The sequence below is a fragment of the Chaetura pelagica genome, unplaced genomic scaffold, assembly GCF_000747805.2.
Source record: "Chaetura pelagica isolate M959 unplaced genomic scaffold, ChaPel_1.0 scaffold17, whole genome shotgun sequence".
NCBI classification, from domain to species: domain Eukaryota; kingdom Metazoa; phylum Chordata; class Aves; order Apodiformes; family Apodidae; genus Chaetura; species Chaetura pelagica.
This window is the reverse complement of record NW_009970726.1, coordinates 5,168,307-5,191,070: the sequence shown is the minus strand read 5'-3', so window position 1 is coordinate 5,191,070 and position 22,764 is coordinate 5,168,307. Positions and strand designations below refer to the sequence as shown.

General features: G+C 37.4%; 1 protein-coding gene across 1 annotated transcript; it reads left to right on the top strand.

The window, feature by feature from the left end:
- Positions 1–327: 327 nt before the first annotated feature.
- ZNF438 (zinc finger protein 438) lies at positions 328–17,358 on the top strand. Its single transcript, XM_010006974.1, has 4 exons — positions 328–355; positions 8,236–8,340; positions 12,942–14,805; positions 16,746–17,358. The coding sequence occupies exons 1-4, from the start codon at positions 328–330 to the stop codon at positions 17,356–17,358; spliced, it is 2,610 nt and encodes an 869-aa protein (XP_010005276.1).
- Positions 17,359–22,764: the final 5,406 nt, after the last annotated feature.

Here is a 22,764-nt window from a genome sequence, read left to right as displayed (position 1 = left end):
TTGTCTGTGATTGTTCAGAATGCATTGTCACATCGGAATTCATGACATGTCCTGCTTTCTGGCTTTAATGGGGATTTTCAAATGCAGGAAGTTTAAGTTAGTTGTATCTGGTGTTGAAGTATGGAGAGATGTGTGTGATCCAGAGAAACACTTGAGTTAAAACTCTTGTGATGTTTTTCATGAAGTATTGGCACACTGAGATCCATTCTGAAATGTAATTTTGGAAAACTATTACCATTTTTTTTTAATTTCTGAAAAAATATCAAAACTTCTAAGTGTTTGTATTTCTTCTTTCCAGGAACATTGTTTTAACTATTAAAAGGCATAATGCAGAATCCTTTAACTTTTTCTGCAGGTATAGTATACTTTCTATGCTTTTTCTATGCTTTTTTTGATAAATTAAATGCTTGTGATTCAAAATGTGGAATAAATATAATAATAATTACTAAGTTGTTCTACCCTAATCTGTTTGATCTTTTTTTTTTAATGAGCCATTATACTGCAGCATTTATCACTCTAAACAATTCCAATAGCTAAGATTGTGTTCTTCAGGACATTGTTAATTACTGTAACCACCTATAATTGAAAACTGGATATATATGAATCTGCTTCTTGTTTGACTCAGCAGAATTAAGTGTTTGGGGTTTATTGCATTTTTTTTAATCCTCCTGGATTTAAAAACCATTGTCATGAAAATCTATTTGCAAATTATGTTACAAGGCTAGCACAAACAAGATAAAAAATATTTTCTAAATATAAACTTAGATTTTAGATTTTAAGTGCCTTTTCTCCAGCATTCCTATCCTTACTAACATTTTTTTGTGTTTAACTTTATTTCTTCTCTGTTTTGTCTATTCAAAAGTCATCTTTTATTAATACAGTTTTCAGTAGGGTTGGTGTCTTGATTTTTCCCCCTTTATATTAGTAAGGATTTTTGTGCCACAACTACATATTCCCAAGCCTCTAAATGTGCAACTAGTAACTTTAATTTCCTTTCTCTTTGGATCTGTGACACAATGCTAATGTTTAAATAGGATTTTTAACTTGAATGTCATCTTTAATGATATTTCTTAAATGTGAGTTAATGGTTGATGGGTATGACATGAGCTCTAATGGACCTTTCAGAACCCTTGCAGGTTGTCAGTTGTTTCCATTATTAGTAGTTAAGTTAATTAAGAAAAGCACAATATCTTACTTAACTTGAAGCCTTGAGCTTTTACTGTTGTGTAAGTTTATACTTGACCTGTTTTGTGAAGACTGAGTATTTTAATGATACTGTAACAATTCTGAAGAAGCTGTTAAATGTTAAAGCCATTTCTGAGTAAGAGGAGGAGAACATAAGACTGTGAAGCTGCTTGGAAACTTGAAACTGATTAAATGCTTTTTCATTTTTTTGAAGGCTTTTTTTTTTCCTAAACAAAAATCCATTTCAGTCAACATCCTGTTGACAACTTGCACACAGAGTAAATTATAAGAGCCATGCTATAAACTTTGGAAGTGAGGGTTCATGTTAGAAATCACAACCAGATCCTGGTCAAGAGCTTTTTCAGTGTGAAATCATGATGCTCTACAAATACACCAGTCTGAGGAGTCTTTTTGTATTTTTTTACTATCATTCTTTCTTTTCTTCATATCAAGCATCACTTTTGTTTTTTAAGTGTATTGTGGCATTTTGAAAATGTTGAGGCTGTTAACAATTTAGAATGATTTACATGCAACAATAACATTGGTACATTTCTTAAAAATAAAAAGGTTTGAAAGTAAATGATATTGGAAGCAGGACCATCAGTTATATTCAGTGTAGTATTTTTGTCAGTCTTTCTATACTTTGAAAGTGCTTGTTATTTTTCAGTTGAGTGTGGAAGTAATGGTTAGTGCAAGTTCTTTGAGTGAGAGCATAAACCTTTCACTGCTATCATTTGTGAAGTAATAGCAGGAGTTTTGTAATTTCATATGTAATCCTTCAGGGTGTCTGTATTTTTCTCCACTTAAAGTACTTTATAAGAAAGGTGATTATCATTTATATAACAAGCAATTGTAACTCCATGTTCAAACAGATGCACTTTTCTGAAAAAATGATAAATATTTTAACTGCGAGGATTTAAATTTTTTCCTAGGAAAGTGCTCCATAGTGATATAAAATACCACTGGGCCTTAGAGAACTGAAATACCTTTGGCATTGACGGATTTATGAAATGTTTTTATTAAATGATGCTCGCACTAAATAATTGTGTATGTTACACAGTTATGCAAAATATAATCCGTCCTGGTTTATCTGGAAATTTATTTAATATTTTTTTGTCTTTTTAAAAATATACAATGGAAATGTATATCGCAGGCTGAAATTATAGTTTTGCTCTTTGGGCTTGTTTATTTTTTTAATTTTTTTTGTAAATCATAGGGTTTTTTACAAAGTTATTGTATAGTTTATTACATTTTTTATCCATGTTAGTATGGTCATTTGGTGCTGGGAGATCTCAGACTTCAATTAGCCATGTAAATGTGTTTCTTAGCATCAGCTCTCACTTTGCTGGAACCCCTGCTGCCTTTATATCATTAACATAAATGCAGGTGCAAATAGCATTTATGTACTTTGATAGAAAGCAGTTGGAGACATTTCACTGTGGGACATGACACTTTCAGATTGTGTACATCTGTTCGAATAATGTATCCAAGCCAGTGACATGAATGCAAGGATAAAAACATCTGCCCCTGAGACCATTTGGCATACAGCAGATGCTTACATCTTTATTTATGCAGATGGTTTGTGTGATGAGCTGAGCAATGATGAAAGCAAGAAAGTTTGACAAAGATTTCAGGGCATTGCTTGGGATGGGAAAGTATGTTATGTTGGTAATAGGGCTTCATTTTCAGATGTCCACCAAAAGAAGAACATCTGTTGTAAATACTGATGTTTTTAGTAATAGGAACCTGTTGTTTGGGACATTAACCATATTAAGACAGAATCAGTAATGGATTTAAAAAAACCACAACAACAAAACAAAAAACTATCTTGCACAGAAGTTGTGCTGCAGCTATAGGGTACTAAATGGTTTCATAGAAGTAATCACTTTTAACAGGAAGGCCTAACTGCTTTGCTTCAGGATGTTCCCAAGTATATACAGAACATGGAATTGACCGAAAAGTTTGCAAAGGTAGAACATGTTAAAATACTAAGATGTTCAGTTGTCTGGAGGTTGCATGTGGTGCTGCAGAAGATTGCACCACCTCGGGGGGTTCCGACAGAAGCCGTATTCAGTGATACAGAATTACGAGATAGAGAGTTTAACCTTCCTGTTGTGTGGAAATGACTGCAGGGTAGTCGAGTTGAATGGCACGTCCAACGTGAGCTGGCGTTGCAGGACGTGTCCCGGGGTGGCCGGAGGCAGCGGGGACGGGCGCCCGACTCCCCCTGCTGGACCCTGCGCCAAGGGGCTCCTTTGTCTGCCCGCCCATGCCGGAGCCACGGGAATCTCATTGGAAATGGACCCATATTTCTGCAGGCAGCAAGCGAAGGCTGTCGTCTGCGGCCTCCATCCCTGCTGACTGCGTTCCCGGTTTCATGCCCTCGTACGCTGGCATCCAGTCCGAGTGAATGATGGTGCGTTATCCCTTAGCAGCAGCGAATTCATTCAGGTCCTTTGCAGCACGTCCAGTACCTTCCTTTGAGAAGCAGTGCTGCCTTCAGACGGTGCAGTGGCAGCATGGGCAAGCTCAGCCATGCCAGCAGGCATTGCAGATAATTACAGTTATGCTCAGGGGGAGGAAGAACATTCAGATACTGTAATTTAAATTGTTTTCTGCTACATCCTACTGCCAGAAAATCTGAGTTGTGTCAGGGGCAATTAATAATTTTATATGTTCCAAAAACTGATGCCTTCCTAGCCAGGACAATAGTCTTTCTCAGTTGTTTTTCAACTTATGCTATTCAGGGTTGTGTCTGTCTTTGAAAACATTATTATCTCTATTTGCAATTACTGTGGAAATTCTCTAATCTTTATTTTTGTTTTCATCCTTAATGGAATCATCTACAGGTTGCAAGGTTTTGTTGTCAGGCAGAGCTGCAGAGTGTTTTTCTGAAGAAATTTGGGTCATGAAGAAAGAAAAGGGGGGACAGCTAGAGGAAGCAAAACCTTGGATAGAGAGTCTCCATTCAAAAGTTAGATGACTTAGGTAATTTTAAAGAGAAATGAGCTATTTTTAAAAAATCCCTCAGAAAAAAATCTCTGTCATCTAAGTTTAACCATATGTTCTGTGTTCTGGCCCTTTCTTTGAGGAGAGATGAATGCTGTGTATAGTTTATTCTACAAGACTCAAAATAGGCCAGGCCAAGACTGCAAATCTGCTGATCCTCTGTTCATCTTTAACAAGGCAGCACATTCTGATGTTTGTACTACAGAAGTCACAATGCAGATGCTCAAGCAAAATATATTTGCTCTCTTGAGTAAAAACTGGTGATTTATTTGTTTTCTCTTCCATATAGACTCTCTTCAGAAAAAAGTGCTCTGATTTAAAAGAAAAAAAAAGTTATACTCTGTGAAAGGAATTACAGTTTTTCTATTCTGTACTCTCTATTTGAACATTAGTGATTGCAAAAAAAAAAATAAATAAAATTGGGGGGGAGTAAGAAGCATAATTCCTTTACTGCAATCAGATGTACTTATTTTCTGTCCCATGGAGGGAAGTGAGGAGGGTTGAACTCTTAGTTCTCAGATTCTCTTCTCATTTCATTTGAAAGGGAACCAAGAGCCTATTCAGAAAATACATAATGATTTATTAATAATATGGTTCTACTTGACCTTTTGTGTGCTGCATAGTTTCTGAAGAATTCTGCCTTTGTTTTTGTTGCAGACTTGGTCATTATTTTTTCCTGCACTTAAGGAAAAAATAAGTCTATTAGTTACCACTTACATTAGCCATATGAAGATTTTGTCTAGGTTGAATTGATCTTGATAGTCCTTAAAAAAGGACTTTACATCAGCATTGGCTTTATAGTGAATTAATTACTGTTTAGGTCCATATCCTCCTTGAAGCTCACTAAAAGAAATTTCGACTGCCAGTTCTCCTAAAAAATAATTTTTAATAATCCAATTACAACCTTTTCTTTTGACTCTGCTGTTTATTCCCACCTTCTAAAGTACCTAGATTTGCAATGCCATTGAAGGTTTATGAATTACAAGTTTATGATCAGTGCTTCCATCACTTCCTTTCATCTGTTTTCTGAACAATTAGTTCCCCCATGTGGCTGTGTCACTGAAGCCTTTGCAAATCCACAGGGGTTGTATCCTATGGATCACAATGATTGGGCAAAATTGACAAAGATAATGCCTTGTCTTACTGCTATAGGCCCTGGTAAAAAGTCTGTCCCCATCTTTCTTACAAGTCCCCTTTAATTATTGAAAGGTTGCAGTAAGATCTCCCAAGCTGTCTTTTCTCTATGCTGAACAACCTCCACACTCTCTCAGCCTTTCATAGTAGGAGAGATGCTCCATCCCTCTGATCATTTTTGTGGCCCTCCTCAAGACCCACTCCAACAGGTCCATGTCTTTTCTGTACTGAGGGCTCCAGAGCTGAACATAGTACTTCAGGTAGGGTCTCACCAGGGTAGAGTATAGCAGCAGGATTATCTCTTAACCTGATGGCTGCACTTGTTCTGATGCAACCCAGGATACATTTTACTTTTGGTCTGCACATTGCTGTCTCTTGTCCAGCTTTTCATCCACCAGTAACCCCAAGTCCTTCTCTGCAGGGTTGCTCTCAATCCCTTCATCTCCCAGCCTGTATTGTTGCCAGGAGTACCTTGCACTTGCCCTAGCTGAACCTCATGAGGTTTCTCATGGGCCCACTTCTCAAGCTTGCCCATGTCTCTCTGGATGGCTTCCCATCCCTCAAGCATCTCAGCCACACCACTCACCTTGGTGTCATCTGCAGACTTGCTGAGGATGCACATGATCCCACAGTCTGTGTCATTGATGAAGGTTTTAAACAGTACTGGTCCCAGTACAGACCCCTGAGGGACCCTGCTTGTCACTGATCTGAATCTGAATGTTGAACCATTGACCACTATTCTTTGGGTGTAACCATCCAGCAAATGCCTTATCCACCAGACAGTCCACCTGTCAAATCCGTTTCTCTCCAGTTCAGAGAGAAGGATATTACTGGGAACCATGTCAGAGGTCTTACAGAAGTCCAGATAGATGACACTGTGATAATGAAGGAACACCTGTTTGTACTTTCAAACAACAGAGGAAAGCAATTCTGGAAATTGAGAAGTAGAGTTACCTAGTAGTAGAGATTATTCCTATTTTTTTTCCTCCTTTTTCCATTTTTCTGTCTTTGGAGACTTTTTTTGGGGGGGTTGTTTTTTTGTTTGTTTGGTGGTGTTTGACATGTATCAGTATATGGTTGATAGTGGAATGAGGGTGTTTTAGGGGAAAAAAAAAAAAAAGTCTGTATAAGACAGGAAACAGAAGAACTTCCCTAATATGAACTATGTACCCATGATCATTGATTACACTGTGAGTTACCTCTCAAAAATTACTGTTTATGCCAAAAATAGTTTTAGCTTATTTTCACATTGAAAAAAGTTGCTAGAAATGTTAAGTGTGAACATCTGCTTTAATAGAGTGCAGTTAATGTAAAAAAACCACCATTTTTTTTTCCTGTAACTTTGTTGTTGTAATGGTGTCTTCTGCTAAGAAGAATCTTTTGGTGGTGATGTAAGGAATCCAGGGAGTATTCCACTGCTCACAGAATTTCTTGAAATGAAGTATAATCCTACTCCCTGAAGACAATAAACTTGGACAGACTCTAAAGCAAAGATGACCTTTCTAAATGATACGATGCTTAATACCCAACTAGGAAATCACATTGATGCTCAAATCGGAATTAATTAAATATAGGTTTAAAGAGGTGTAATATTCCCTTTTACACTTTTAATGAACTATGTTTATCTTGTTCCTTCTGTAGTGTACCAGAACATGTTTTCTAAGTGTATTTGTGCATCCTGTGTCTTAGTTTTTGGGTGAATGATTTACTGAGATTTCCTAGTCTTGCATTAGAATGCTTCATTATAAAGTTCCTTTTTCTAGTCAATTTAGATGGCATAAAAGAACTCCTATGTAGACATAATTAAGTTATTATTTAAAAAATAAAGGACTAAAAAGTAAGAAATGCAAGATATGAGGTGATCCCTGTGGCTGTAAATGCTTCTCTTTTCTGTATCACATATAATAGTAATGTTCGTTACCCCATCTTAAGTTTAATTTCCACATCCCACCCTGAATCTTTGGCCTAGATACTTTCCAAGTCTTGTTTCTACTTCTCTTGCCCTTTTCCTGCTTGCCCTATATATATTCTAGTTTGTCTTCCCCACTGTCAGCTCAGCTGTTAACAAGATAAGGAGAGGCCATTTCCTTGTTCCATCTAGGGTGTTTGGACCTAAAGCTATAGTTCTAGGAAAAATCCAGCCCTACCTGAAGCAGGGGCACATTCAATTGAATGTAATAATTGGAAAAATTAGCTGCTTAAAGTGTCTGTTGAGTACAATGCCAAGAATTTACAACTTTGCCAAATTTGGGCAGCTTTTCAAAGACAGAAAAGACATTGCTGTATCGAATATCAAAGTCTTCAGCTAATGCACAGATGTTTTACTAGATTTTTAAGGTGGTTTTTTTTAAAGGCAAAGATAGAAACAACTGCAAATTAATTGTTATAATGTACAGCATTGGGCACTCCTGGCCTATAGGCTTTATTACCAACCTTTGTGTAGATGTGTGGCCTAGTTTTGAACATGGAGGACCAAATTAATATCTGCAGTTCCACTGATTTATGTGGGATTACAGAAAGTATAAATCAACATAAAATTTAGCACCTATATTTAAAGTCTCACTTATGCTACTGAACCTTCATGTTTCTGAGTGTTTTGTTCTGGTGCTGTTGACTCTCTGCCATGACACTGGAGCTAAAGCATCCCATCTGTTTACCACCTTAACCAGCTTTACTTAATTATTAAGCCATTTGCTGTGTAATATATTTGATTTTAAAACGTTTTTTGGAAAGAGAAAAATGGCAAAGAGCAAGAAGCAATAGCTTTCTCAATACACTACCTAGACGTTAGTCTTTTATATTACTGTTTTATATTGTCTTTTTCTGGTTTTTGGTGGGTTTGGGGGTTGCTTGGGTTTTTTTTTTTGTCCTGGGATCTATTTATAACTGACTGAAGCACTTTTGCAGGTGGTGTTTTTTTGCATGCTAGTCCTGCAGAGAATCATTGTGTCCAACAAAATATGCTGGGTCAGCAAAGCCAAGAAACTTGTGCTGGAAAGACAGTATCCACAGGTATTAAGTGTGTATGGAGATTTGGCAAAATGAATGGTTAACTGTAACTGACAGAAATAAATCTAGTTTTGTCTACTAGAAAGCCTTGCATTTTTTTCTTTCCCACGGAACAGATATATTCTTCCTTCCAAAGTCAGCAAAAGGCTCTGCAATGTAAACCTGCATTTAATAAAATTTTTCATTAATCTTTTTTGTCTATATTCTGCCTTTAGCTTCAAAACAAGATGATCCCTTTTTTGTGTTATTTTCTGCCATTTGTGCAGTCATATATTAAATATATACCTACACAAGTGAAGTGGGTCTTACAAGGATTATTTTAAAAATTAACACAGTGGTTTCTAGAATTGTAATGGTTTAGGTGAGATTAGTGGGGAAAATGAAATTTCTTCTGATGCTTTCTGCAGTGTCTGAGTTCACTGATGTTAAATGTTTACACAGAGAAGAAACTGAAGGAAGTACAAAAAGAAGGCAGAACAGACTGGAGTAGACTAGGCTTGAATGACTTAGGAAGGAAAAGGAGCTATGAATGAGCAGCAGCCCCAAGGAAGACTGTTAATCCTCCAGAGGACTCTTTCCAGCAAGGCTGTATTAGAGATTTTGATGCATCATTGATTTTCTTATTGGTGAATCACTGTTCAGTCCTATACAATTTTAAGGTTATTTAGAAGGAGTGAAAGCTTATGACATCCTGCAAGTTTCAGTGTGGTTTGGTACTTGCAGGTCCTAGTGTGGTAACCATTAATCTTTTAACAGAAACTTTTAAAGTAAATGGATTGAATTGCATTTAATATAACCTTGTGCTTAATTGTTGAAAAGTGTCTACCTGTTGCCCCACCTCCATGCCTATTTGAAAGACTAATAACACAGCAGTTAAAAATGTCATGTTATTCAGATAATAAATCTAATGTTTTCATTCATTTCCTTTATTCCTAATTAAAATTCTAGAGAAAGCATCAAAACTGTTGTGTTCCAGTGAAGGACCTTTAGACTGACCTGTGGACCAATGTTGTCGAAAAGCAAGGGCCATCTTCAAAACTGCCATTGCAGACGTTCCCTTAACTGAAAAGTCTCCTTCTCAGATGCAAGACTTCATGGGTTTCTATAGGATTGGAAGCTTTCCCTCAGGTCACAACTGACAAGTCAAAATTAGTGCTTAGAATCAGAGACAAAAAAAAATTGGAAGATGGTGTACTAGAAAGGGAATGTCCCTGAAAGATACATATTAAATTTCCAGGTGCCTTCTGGTACAGTGACAGCCAGAGTATATATTAAAAGTTCAGAAATTGTTGAAGCTTTTTGCCGAGCATAAATAGGAAAAAGTAGGTGGGGTCAGTAGGACCTTTGGTCTGCAAATGGACTGATTGCTTTTCCTGACCCAGTGTCTTCAAACAGTTTTTCAAATTAACTGTACCAGTCCACAAGCAAAATCTTAACCAAGCCTGAAGGATTATTGGACAGCTAGTCTGCACCTAGCCTGTCTCTATATTTAGGCCCTGGCTAAGCTGCTTAGCTGCAGCAGCTGTGTTGGATAAGGGAGAAACACAGAGCTGAGGATCCTTTACTTGCCAGAGGCACTGCAATTAGTATTTCTGCACTAAACCATCTCTAGTAAAGTTGGCCAAAAGACAACCCCACAGTTGTGCTGTGGGTTACTGGCTGGTACCAAACATGGGGTGCCTGGGAGATGTATTTGTGATAAAATTGCACTAGTCAAAAAAGAGCATTTGTATAAAAATCCCTTCTCAAACAGAGATATTTATGCTTAGCCTTGCATTAAATGCCTAAGAAGAATGTTGGTCTAAACAGATCTTGTTTCGAAGAGCATTTTGTAGTTGATAATTCATTAAGGTCTTGGCTTCCAGAATGTACAGTGGAAGTCTGTTGAAAGACTTTATTTAAATAAAAGTGATTTTACTGCCTAAATTTGCAATAGGCAAGTTGAATGTATGAGAACCATATGCTTATTTGTAAAGCTAGTGCAATGCAGTATTTCTACCAATACTTCCTTCTGACCTCAAACTAAACATTTCTCTGTAGTGCTTTGATTGCTGTTTTTGCATCTCTGTAGAGCTGGTTTGTCCACAGCAAAACTTCATCCTTTCCTGAACTCATGTATTTGCTCCCATTAGTTGAAGAACGGGTGTCTTGTAACTTGGAGTGTCAAGGAGCACAGGGAGCTGTCTCCTGAAGTGCTGCCTTTCCTGAAAAGTTCATGGAAACCAATGAATGACATAACTGAAATAAAAAGGGAGAGGTGCAAGCCAAACGTGAAGAGAGAATGGAAACTGCCTCATGTCAAATATTGTGGCAAGATGAATAACTGCTGATTTGGAATAAATCCTTAATGTCAGTATATAGCAAGGATAATCTGGAAAATAAAAGCAGACTCTGTCCCCTGAAATAAAAATACTTTTTTTTTTTTTTTTTTTAAATGTCATCTACTTTATTTAAACTGTATAATTTGACCTGTAACTAGCATTGAAGTTCAGGGCTAGTTTAATTATGACAGTATTTTACATCATTTTATTGTGCTTCTTCTCAGAAGCTCTTAAATTGTTTCCTCAAAGGCAGCAATGGGAAGATACCCTGCAGGAAACAAAAGATAATTTCAGTATTGTTAACAGTCTTAGCAGTTGAAAAGGTAAAGGTTTCTATATATTTAGTGGTTGTAGATTGCCAAAAAATATTCTTACATTCTTATTGAGTCATGGTACCTGCTGTTAGCTTTTGGAGAATAGAAGGGGCTGCAGGGAAATTTTAAAGTTACTACATTTCTGGTTTTTCCAGGTTGCACAAAGTTGTAGGCCTAGACTCATCCCTTTGTATAGTGATCTTTATTTTGGGGCAGGATTTCCATATGTGTGATAGTCCACCTTGCACAGACCTAGAAATTCTGGACATTTCTACAGATGTTGAGCAGAAATAAAGTTATGGTGGTGCCCAGCAATTTACCTTAATTGGGGGATCAGGAAGGTCCGTAATAGATTTGTGTTTGATGCTGTAGACAGCAATAAAATGATGAAAGTTTTATGCCCTGCATAGTTGCTCTATGAACCTGCTGTGGGAAAAAGAATTTTGATAAACACCAGACCTGCTGTATATGAACTGTACCATTTATATGTGATTGCTCTGTGAATCTGGCGTGTCCTGAAGGCAGTAGATGCGCTGCAAATGTGCATACCATGAGTATGCACACACATCTGTCCAGGAGTTCTGGTCATTAAATGCAATAGCTCTGCAACTTACCCTGTATGTGGCAAAGTTTGTAATGTCTGAAGAAGAGCATCCAGAATTAAAATAAGCTTACTAGAGTTTCTTCCAGTTTCGGTAGTAATTCACAGATACCTTTTTAAGACCATAATCATGTATAAATGACTTTGAAATGCGAGACTTTAAAATTATAAGGAATTCAATCCTCCCTATGGAATTACCTTACTGCAATATTTCAAGATCCCAGCATTTATTTTTTTGCATATTCTGTTGAAACATGATTTCTCCATAAAAATTACTTTTTCTTACATTTTTGCCTTTCCAAATTGTCCTTCTTGGGATATTTGTAGTTGAATTTTCAGTGATTGACATTGTTTGGAAATTATTGTTTTCTTCAGAAAACCTACGCCAGTTTTTGAGAACTGGAAGCATCAGTAGTTGAATTTGAGAGTGGATAATAGGGCTGTTGTAAGACATGGAAGTAGTAAAATTAATTCTGTATAAAATCCTTTTCATAGAGTGTCTGAAAGATCAGCATACCTCTCTACTCCTCAATGGAGATTGTATCCTACACATTTTACCTTTTTCCTTTTATTTGTTGTACTTAATTATCCTCACATTCTTCTTCGCTAAAAATGGTTACGGTACTTACGAACACAAGCCGGAAGGAATTGTGATATAACCTTAATAAATTTCATCTTTCAAGAAAATACTTGAATAACTTACTATAGAAGTTCTGTTGTGCATTAAAGGCACACAAGCCATGTGTGTGATGGGGTATTTAACAATGGTACATCTTCTCTCGACTCTTTGATTTTATGACACATTATTTGCATGTTTGTTAGCAGTGATTTTTAAAGACTTCATCAGGTAAGCTTTGGTCTGTGTCTGATAAACCTCACAAATTCTAAAATTCTGATGTTAAGGAAACTCTGAAAGCTGGTATGTCTCTGGTTGGGAGATATGATCAGAGCAGGTGCTCAGAAAAGTTCTGCGTCGTGAAGTTTAAATCCTGTCCCTGTTTGTTCTTCCAACTGAATATTGTCAATATGCTAGTGCAGCTTTTCCAGGGCAGAAGAGGGTTTTAAGTGTATTTGTTCTAAAATTCCATATGGTTTCTGACTCAGAAGGAAACATTTGTCTAAGTTTATATTAAGAGGGGGGGTATTTTTTTGCACATCTATATTCAAGCACATTGTTTCAGGGACTATTTTTTGCCTTGTCCATGAAACTTCTGCAATTCTAAACTTAATATAGTGATCATTTAAATACCTAAATAAGTTTAATAAGTTTGTGTGTAATAGTATCCTTTGTAAGTGGTTTTATTTTCAATACAGTAATTTTTACATAAGAAATACTATACATTATATCTTTGTATGTTATTTTTACAGATAAACAAAAACCACCTGCGGATGTAATACAAGGTTTTCAGAAGAAAAGTCAGTTCAGGACCATTGCTCCAAAAATGGTACCAAAAATGTTAACATCTGGATTGGTTTCTTGTCTTCAGTCATCTTTGCCTGAGCAAAACACACCAATTTCAGCTGTGGGTTCTAAACCACTGGTGGTACCAACTCAGAACTATGCTGTCATGCAGGTGACTGGTCATGAGGGGACTTTCTCTCTGCTGGCCTTGCCATATGTTGCCCCTGCCCTAACACAGCAAGTCCAGCAGCCCAAGGTGTCCCCTTCTGAAAACCTAAAGCTGCCTATCCCCAGGTACCAGTCTGTAAAAAATAAATTGCTGAGTGACAAAAAAGCGGCACAATTCTCTGCTCTGGGTGCACATAACAAGATCCCTGCCAAAGCATCGACCTTGTCACAGACTCCCCCCATGACTACCTTAACTGAAGACTGTCCTGAAATGCATTCTAGTTCAGACTCAACTGAGCAAATGTTGCTAACAGGTTGTGACTCAGCTGAAATTACAGTTGCCACATTAGTAAATAAAAGCAATTGTGTGGAATCTGCATCTCCTTTATTGAACACAACTGAAATTGCTAACGGTAATGTTTCTGGACCATCTGTAGTAAAGGAATCTTTATCCAAGGCAGTAAGTACAGTTAATCCCATGAAACTAAATCTACATTCTGTGAAGACAACATCTGAAACCACAAGAGAGTCATTCATAATGTCTGAGAAACTAAAGCAAAAACGCACAAATTTTGCAAATTCTGTTGCTGTCCTGTCACCAGCAGTTTTTGGCAGTAAAATTCAAATGACTCCGTCAGCACCAAAAGGAAAACTTCCTATTTTGCCTTACTCAAGGATGAAAAATACAGTGTTCTGTGAATCTAAGCAGAATACTAGTGTTTCAGATGTATCTGGTCCTTCACTAAGATCTGAGTGTGAGAAGATACGACCTTTGGCAAAAACCTCTCATGTTCCTACTGAAGCCTCTGAGAAGCCATTAGCTGTATCGTTTACACAACTCCCCAGACAAACCACTCGAGAAAATACCTTCTCTCCCTCCAATAAAGTGGATGTTGACAGTCTTAAAAAATTGAACGGTGCTGCCACTAAAAGAAGAAGCAGGAGAAGAAGAGGCCCAGATGATTTATTAGCTTTTCAGACCAAGCGAAAGAAATGCATCATTAATAAGATCAGAGAAGGAAGAGAGAGGGCGAAAGCTGATCTGCAGCCACATGAAGACAAAAATGCAGAAACTGTGAAAAAATACCGTAGTATTAGACCAAAACCAGTGGTAGTTGTGCAGGCTTTTGCACCACTGACTTCTGCAGCAATAGTAGGGACACCATCTCCTGGCCATTTAGACCAAGATATTCTTCTAAATAGTTCACTTCCCAACAGATGTTTAAGTTACAAGCCTAGTGATGCTACATCAGCTAAATCAAGTGATTTAAATAGAAATGCTTGTTCAACCGCACCTAAGCTGTCACATAAATGTCATGTTTGTAACCACATCTTCCAGTTCAAGCACCATCTCCAGGACCACATGAACACGCACACGAAGAGGCGGCCGTACAGCTGCCGGGTTTGCCGCAAGGCCTACATCCACTCGGGGAGCCTGAGCACCCACATGAAGCTTCACCACAATGAAGGCAAACCCAAAAAACTTGTGTGCTGTGAATTCTGTGCTAAGGTTTTTGGCCATGCAAAAGTGTATTTTGGTCACCTAAGAGAAGTGCACAGGGTTGTTATCAGCACAGAGTCCTCTACTAGCGAGCAACAGCTGCAAGATGCATTGAAGAGGAGAGACACAAATATAAAAGAAACAGAAGAAGCAATGGAGAGGTGAGTGTTTTAACTACAATCAGTGAATGCTGATGAAAACAAGATTTTAGGTTGCCTGTGGAAGTTTATAAACGTGACTGTTATGAAAATTGTTGCTTTTTCCTCATCTTTTTTGCCCTCAAAGAGAGATTCCTAGTGAGCTGGAAAGCTTGGGAGGTCTTTTCATCAGAGAAGATAGTGACAGGACAAGGAGTAACAGTTTTAAACAGAGAGGGAAGATTTAGGTTAAATATTACAAAGAAATTCTTCACTAATGGTGGTGAGGAACTGGAATGGGCTGCCCAGGGAGGTTGTTGATGATCCATCCCTGGAGGTTTTTAAGGGCCGGTTGGACGAGGTTTCGTGCGACCTGGTCTAGTGGTGGGGTTCCCTGCTTATGGCAGGGGGGTTGGAACTTGATGATCTTTAAGGTCCCTTCCAACCTTAATGATTCTATGATTTAAATATTTTGCTAAGGAGTTTAGTCAATCCACTAGACTAACTGGTATGTTTTAGCTGCCTTCTTAAATACAAATTTTTACTGATACTTGAATATCCAAAGTAATTTTGCATACATTCTAATAATACTCAATAAGCTGCCAGCAGAGCTGTTTTCATTGGTTGATTTCCCACAACTAATGCTTTTGCTGTTAATCTGCACAGTCTTCTGTATTCTGCCCATTTTGGGTTTTCCCTAGAAGGTAAGTGAACCAGGTGCAGTAAGTGCAAGGCAATTCATATTTCCGTATTAGCTTGTAGTTTGTTTGCCCTATTAAATATCATTATCCCACTGCCTTCTCTGGAGTGATGTGAGCTCATCTGTCCTGTGTGTTGGTTACTGCTGCTCTCGTGATCACTTAGCCAGGTAGGAAAGTTAACATTTACCAAAATAAGAGGGACAGAATATTCTTTTTACTCTGCATTATGATTTTGGGTTTAAATTTCTTGACCCAATGTAGAAGTTGGCTTTTCTGTTTGTACACCTGTGGATTTACTTTCATTGAAGTTCACTGTAATAAGCCCAGGGCTTTAACCTGGTGCCACATTACGACACTGCTGTTCAGTTCTACACCTTTCATTTTGTGTAGCTCTACCCTCTGAGGCATCAGTTAGAAATTTTGATGGTATTGAATCTAAGAAACACCAGTGCTTTTCTTTCAGCCTTACTAGTCTTGGTATAATTAATAATTTAGTTTATCTGTTTTGTTGGGTGATATATCTAACCTGTATAAACACACAATATTACCTGATCCTTTTCATAGGCGCTGTGTGAAGTTTTCCATGGAGGTTTTCTGTTGATTGACTTAAACCAGGGGCTTGCTAGTTCTGCATCTGTTTCTTTTGTGCTGCAGAGTTGTCCTTAATCAATGAGAGAGGCTGTCCCATTGTAAATTAGACATTCAAACTATTTAAAACCATGTTCCAAACTCTTAGGAACAGAAATAAAACAACTTTGAAGTTTCATTGTTTCCATCTTGAAGAGGGAGGTGGGATATGTGGTTTTGCCTTAAATTGATCTTAGATGACTCAGTGTAAACAAGTTTCTTTTAGCAGTGTATTACACAGTATTCATTTTCACTTTTCTAGCACAGAGCTTGAAGTATTTGGATTGACCTCACTAAATCAGGAACTTAAAAAATCATTATTAACCTTTTATAAAAGGGTTAGTGGTTTTAAAATATTATTTCTACCAAGGCTAAATTTGGAGGCAATTCTTAAACTCAGCAGTGTTGAATAACATTTGGTTTTACTTGTTTCCTAATCAGCCTTAATATTATTTTATTTCTCTTTTTTTCCTGTTCCAGGTAACTTAGATACTGTAGCAACAGGGCCTGCTTTTAATTAAAAGAATGTTTCATGAATGTCATCTCTTCTTGGAACTTAGAAGGACAGAAATTACCATCTCTATTCCCTGCATGGTTAATACTGAAATAGTTCATATTTCTTTTTATTTTTAACAGGGGAAATAAGTGCAATTTTGAGGACCTGTTCCATAACCCAGGAGAAGTGAAATTACAGATCAAATGTGGTCGATGCCAATTTATTGCACAGTCTTTTGGGGAAATGAAGTTCCACTTACTGTGCTCTCATGGAGAAGAGATCCAGGGAAGAGTAAAGGAAGAGGCTTTGCAAGGAAATAGAGGAACTAAGGAGGGGAAGATCAAACATGCAGCCCACTTCTGGAAACAGCGCAGCGAGAGAAAACATCTAGCAAAATGCAGTGCCCATGAGGAGAAGTTTTATACTCTTCCAAAACTGAAAAGACAGATGTACTTTTACCATCAAAATAATGTTGATATGTTACCTAAAAGTGAACTGGCTCAGTCAGGAAGTGGCCAAGCAGGCAAGGAGATTCAAAATGTAGGTTTTGGTACATCAAGCAAAAAAATAGAAATTTGGTCTAAAGTGGGCTATAACTGCATTTTATGCAAACAGTTATTTGGAAGAAAAGAGGATCTTCATAACCATTGGCAGAGTCATCATAACTGTGAAGACCCGTCCACTTTATGGACAATTTTTAGTTTGTTATCAAAACAAGGAATTATTGACCTTTCTAATAATGGTGAATGTTGAACTCAAGTCTGCAATGCTAGGAAAAACATCAACTACCTTACCAAATTGTTTGTGGTTTTTGCTGTGTTGCTAAACTAACTCAAGAGATTTATCACTTCAGTGGTTGGTTTGGTGCATTTTTGGGGATTTTTTAAGTTATGCTAGCTTTTATTTCATTGAATAGAAAATGTATTTTTCCAGTAGCATTCCAGGAGAGTACATGCAAGCCAATCATGGAATACTGTACTTAAAATTCATGCTTAAGGAATGTAGCAGCCTGCAAATACTCAGTACTCATGGTTAACATAAAGAAAAAAGATTCTGAAATTCAGTCATACTATACACACGGAAATAAATCAGTTTATATGAAGTAATCTCTATCTTGATTGAAATGACAAACCTGACAGAAAGTGTAATTTCAGTTCCAACTGTGCTTCCAGATTTTATGGTAAATACACATTTCCATGCAGTTCATGATGAATCATTTGAATGTGCACACATGCAGCTGGCATTCAAGAGATGTATAACCTATAATTTAAGAGCTTTTAATTATTGTTTTCTTGGTTTCATTGTTTTCAAACATGTTCATTGCTTATGGGTTTGTTATTGGCAGGTCTCTGGGGTGTTACATTCTTTCCTGCTAATGGGAAGGGTCTTTGGATTTTTAAAATGAAAAATCTACATGGATAATTTTGCCTCTAGCTCTTTGGGTTGCCGACAAGTTAGTGGCCACCCATGAAGATGAAACCCTCAGAACTTCACTTTTATGAAAAAAAAAAAAAGTTTAAATAGTGTTCTGAGTTGGTTATTTCTGGGAAGTTTGACATTTTACAATAGACTGCATGTTTCACAGTGAGCTTTTGGCATATTCCTTGCACCTCCTGTGACAGCAGCACTACTGCTGCCAGCACTGTTAGCACTGTGCCTTTAAAACTCTTGGTCTACAGCTTTTGTACCTCTGCAGCTGACCCACTCTGTGGCTTTAAAGGGAAATTGTTCCTTGTCTCTGGAAGTTTGTGGAACATGTAATGAGTTTTTTTCATTTGTGTTGCCAGATTCACTCTATTAGAGGAACACCTGAAGCTTCCAGTGTCAGGAGCCTGTAACAGTTGCCTTAGCAGGCAGCCTGTGGTGCAGGAGCAGTGCAGGCTGTGTCCCCTGCTACAGAGCAGGCACCCTGAGGGACCACTGCAGCACATCACACAGGGGGCAGGTCAGTGCAGGCTGTAAAGAGATGGAGTTCTGGAGCTCAGTTTTGATGAAAAGGTCATTGAACCATTATATATAGTTTGAAGTTGGTGTTTAACTGCTTTTACTGAAAGCCTTATGTTCTTCTGAATTATTTTGGGAGCAATAAGAAGGCAGCATAAGAAGTCACTTCATCACTGTTCAACAGAAGTCAGAGCACATCAGAGGAGAGCAAACTGAAAAACATACCAACACAGGACTACTCTGTTCATTTCTTCTTGTGGTCAAACTATAACTGAGGGGTTGCTATGGTGGAATCATTCCTCAAATGTCCTGGGTGGCTTCTCACTGTTTTCCAAAAATTGTGGTGGTGAGATAATGAGAAGACATCTAAAAATGTTGGGTTTTCTGAGTGGAATTCCAGAAGATGTTGCAATATTTTGTGTGTTCATTTTGTTCTTAAACAGTAAAGACAGTTTGATGAGCTACTAGTTTTGAATGTAATTTATTGTTGTGTGGTGCTTTGCCCTGGTATTGAACTGTAAGGCTGGAGCCAAGAAAAATAGAAGACAGAAGGAAAATGCTTATAGAACTGTACAGGTGCCTGGTAAGCTGGAAGAGTCCCTGTGGATTTTCAAAACTTCCTTCCTACTATCTATTGCCATAAATACATATTTGTGGTTTCTTTGCTTTTGCATATTACTTTTATATGCTGCACTACTTTAAAAATACTAATTTTTCTTACTCTTGGGTATGTCACACCCATCTTTTAATGCCTACAATATTTTTTTTTTTCACTAGCTAAATGAAGGAGAATCTATGGCACATTTGGAAAGGGATCAAACTGATAAAATTCAACTTAGTAGAACGTGTTTGCATTTAGAAGCAGGTTTTTTTCCCAGCTTAATACTTTAGCTTTCAAAATTGAAGAGTTTGGTGTTTTCTCTGAAACAGAAAGGTGAGAACAATCGCTTCTTCACAGAGTTGTAATATATCAAAGGGAAGTTAATTCCCAGCATAAAACATGCATTTTAAAAGCTGGGAAAAGAACAACTCCATTAAAAAGGTTTGATCGTGTTCATTATTTAGAACGGACATTAAATCACCTTTCATGCGATACCACCCCTTCCTTGGTGTATTTTAAAATGAGCCCCTCTTTTTCAGAAGCAGCACCTGTGATTGGCAAAGTCGTCCTTCAAAAATGTTTTCAAAAAGTATTTGGTAAAAACAGTGTTGCCTCAGCCAGCGATGCAGATGCTTTGTTTGTGGTGATTATCAGGCAAGAAGAGTAACTCCTTTTGTTTCATGTGAAAGGAGGGGCAGTTGCAGTGATGCTGAGAGGAAGGAGGTTTGGAATGACAGAGTGGGTTGCATTATTTCTTTTTTTAATGCACATTTCCTTGTACAGTCTTTTCATTGTATTTTTGTGCATCTCTCCCTTTCTCTAGTCTAGGCCAAATGGGTAAAGGGATCTCAGCTTTCAGGAATTTGAAGCCTGAAAACATGTTTTAAAGTGTGGTCCTAAGCCACTTCTTAGTGTCCTCGTAAATGTTTAAAGTTAGAAGCCTTTTTTTCTGTGCCTGAAAGCATTCTTGTGTTTCAGGCTCTTACGATCATGGTAGATTATGAAAGGCTGGGATTTTTGAAAATAGCTTTGCATTAAATACAGATGTGCCCTTTGTTTAAAATGTGTTTCTTTTGCATTTGTGTTCATTTTGATAACATTTGGAGGTTTGAAGTGAAGCTTATTTACAGCAACATTAAGTAGTGCGTGTTTGCTGTTCAGCGGAAGGGTTGTTATGAACACAGTTTACTGTTTACCTTGAAACTGGGCAACTTAACATCTGGTTTTGCACATAAATTATATTTTTTAAATTGCTAAAACGAATGTTGGTGTTTTTGTAGCTGTAGCTTTGTTCCCCTCTGATTTTTCATTAAATCTCTGTTTCAGCTTCACCGTTCAACTTTAAAGCTGTTCTTCACATGGAAAGTTGTTCATCATCACGCCATAAATAATCAAGGCTGGAGGAGTTCCATTGCTTCTCTGGCTTGCAGAGTATTGCCCTTCTCCAGCTGTAGAGTTACAGTTTCCTACGTCTAGCTTGACATAGTTGCTGGCAATAAATGTTTTACTTCATTCACTTGTTAGAATTTAGATCTCTGCTGTTTAGCTCCATCAGAGTTTCTCTCATACATCATTAGATACTTATTTTATCTACTATTCACTGAGCTCTTTAGAGAGAATGTCATAAGAAGGATGAACAGGTATTTAGGAGAGCAGATTTCAACCCTAACTTTGTGGAGATGATGCTGGCATTTGAGAATCAGGAGCTTATCTAGGCTCAGCTTTGTAGTATATTATATTTCTACAACACATCCACCTACATATAGATCTATTTTGGAAAGAAATATATACTTCAAATTCAGCTGTCAGTTCTTATTATCGAACCTGTACAATGTAGGTTTGTGGTTATTATGCATAAAGATTAAAATGCTATTAACCGTAGTAGGTTTACTTGACACATTCCTTATAGCTCTAAAAAAAATGAAAACTTCTGCGTGCTGAGTATGACACAGAAAAAAATCTGGTCTCATGAAGGAAACTCTAATGGCTTAAAGCTTGTCCTCATTTTAGTGTGTGCTTTTGTAGCTGATCTGTCACATTGTAGGATTTTCTTCACTTTTTCTTAAATTGCCATAATTTTTCTTGGTTTAGAATACTGAAGAAGACTTGAGCCTGCAAGCAAGTTTCAGGAAAAAATGCATTTATTTCTTTTATCTGAACAGGCAGACATGTCCATGTAATGAAAATAGTCTTGGTGGCCTTATTTATACATGCACAATGTGGGGCAGCATGCAAGGTTTGGACTCTGGTGTATGACTTTATGTGGTTAACTGTTCTGCAGTTCCAAAGTAGAAACTGAAAATCTGAGTTAAAAATAACTTAGTTTTAAGACTTCAGTGAATTCCTAATATCTTTTTGACAAACCTTCAAGAAATACCACAAAATGACAATAGCATACCTCTCTACTTGTGCTTTGACAATTTTGCTGATGTAGCAGTACTGGTTATGTTCTAAAATATGGTAGACCTGGTACTGTTAAGTTCTAAGGAAGATTTCTCCCTTACAGTATAAAATATGATTTCTGCTTCTTACAAATCCAGGAACATTATTGGGATGTTGTTTTGTAGAAATTTCCAGTTTAATGTAGAACAAGAGATAATGCCAGTGAAAAGGAAATTCTGTTGGAAGGAGATGTGTAAGCAAACTGTCCTGATGTGGACTTCTCTGCAGTGCTGCAGGTGAAACTTACACATGACAGGCCTTGTACTGGTAGGTACAAACAGTTTGTTCTTATCCAGAGCAATTTAGATTGGCCAAGAGAAGAATTGAAATATGTCCATGTCTTCTCTTTAACTTGAATTTTGTTTTAATATTTCAAATGTTATGCCAGTCCTGCTCATGCTCCAAGGCATATAGATTATTCAGATACTTCCTAGGGGACTTACAGCATAGTTTAGTGGAGGAAAAGGAAGAGAGATGCAAAGGAAGAAGGGAGAATGAAGGTTTGCTCAATGTATTGAATATAAGGTGAGGTTTCAGCCTTTGGTTGTCTGTATATGTGGAAGCATCCTTAGTCTGAACTTTTCCCTTCCACTCCCCATGGTTACATGGTTCCAGAGTCTGCTCACACTTAAGCTTCGTCAGTCTGGACAAGCATCCTCGACTTCCTTAGGCATCAGCTTTTCCAAATGGCATAACTGACTTTGATGAAATCTTCTTCTGTTAGTGTCTGTTACACACTTCAGTTAGGTGAGCCACACCCTTGCTGCTGAGACCAGACATGAAATGTGGTCTTTCAGTTCTCTGAGGAAAGTTTCTTTTAGCTTTAGTCCATAAAGATGAAATTAAATTCTGTTTCAGTAGTTAGTGTCATAGGAAAATTGCTCACTTGGTTTCCTGCAGCTACAACACTGATAAGTAGTAGGAAAAAAAGTGAACGGTTACTATAAGAAGCTGCAAAATGTGATTTGGGGTCATTTTGTGCTGGTGGAAGAGACCAGTGTCCCATCGCTGATTTTGGATCACACTAGAATCAGGGAAGATCCTCAGAAGCATCTTGCACAAATCTGATGGTGTAAAGCAACAGTTCAGAGACACTAAGATTTTTCTTTTTCCCTCTTTTCCCTCTTTTCTTTTTACTTATTTAGCTTCTGCTTTTTCTATTTTTCTTTCCC

Coding starts and splice junctions, on each gene's coding strand:
- ZNF438 (XM_010006974.1), top strand. CDS start 328: ATGCAGAATCCTTTAACTTTTTCTGCAG. Junction 8,341..12,941: donor TGGAAAGACAGTATCCACAG/GTATTAAGTGTG, acceptor TTATTTTTACAG/ATAAACAAAAACCACCTGCG. Junction 14,806..16,745: donor ACAGAAGAAGCAATGGAGAG/GTGAGTGTTTTA, acceptor TATTTTTAACAG/GGGAAATAAGTGCAATTTTG.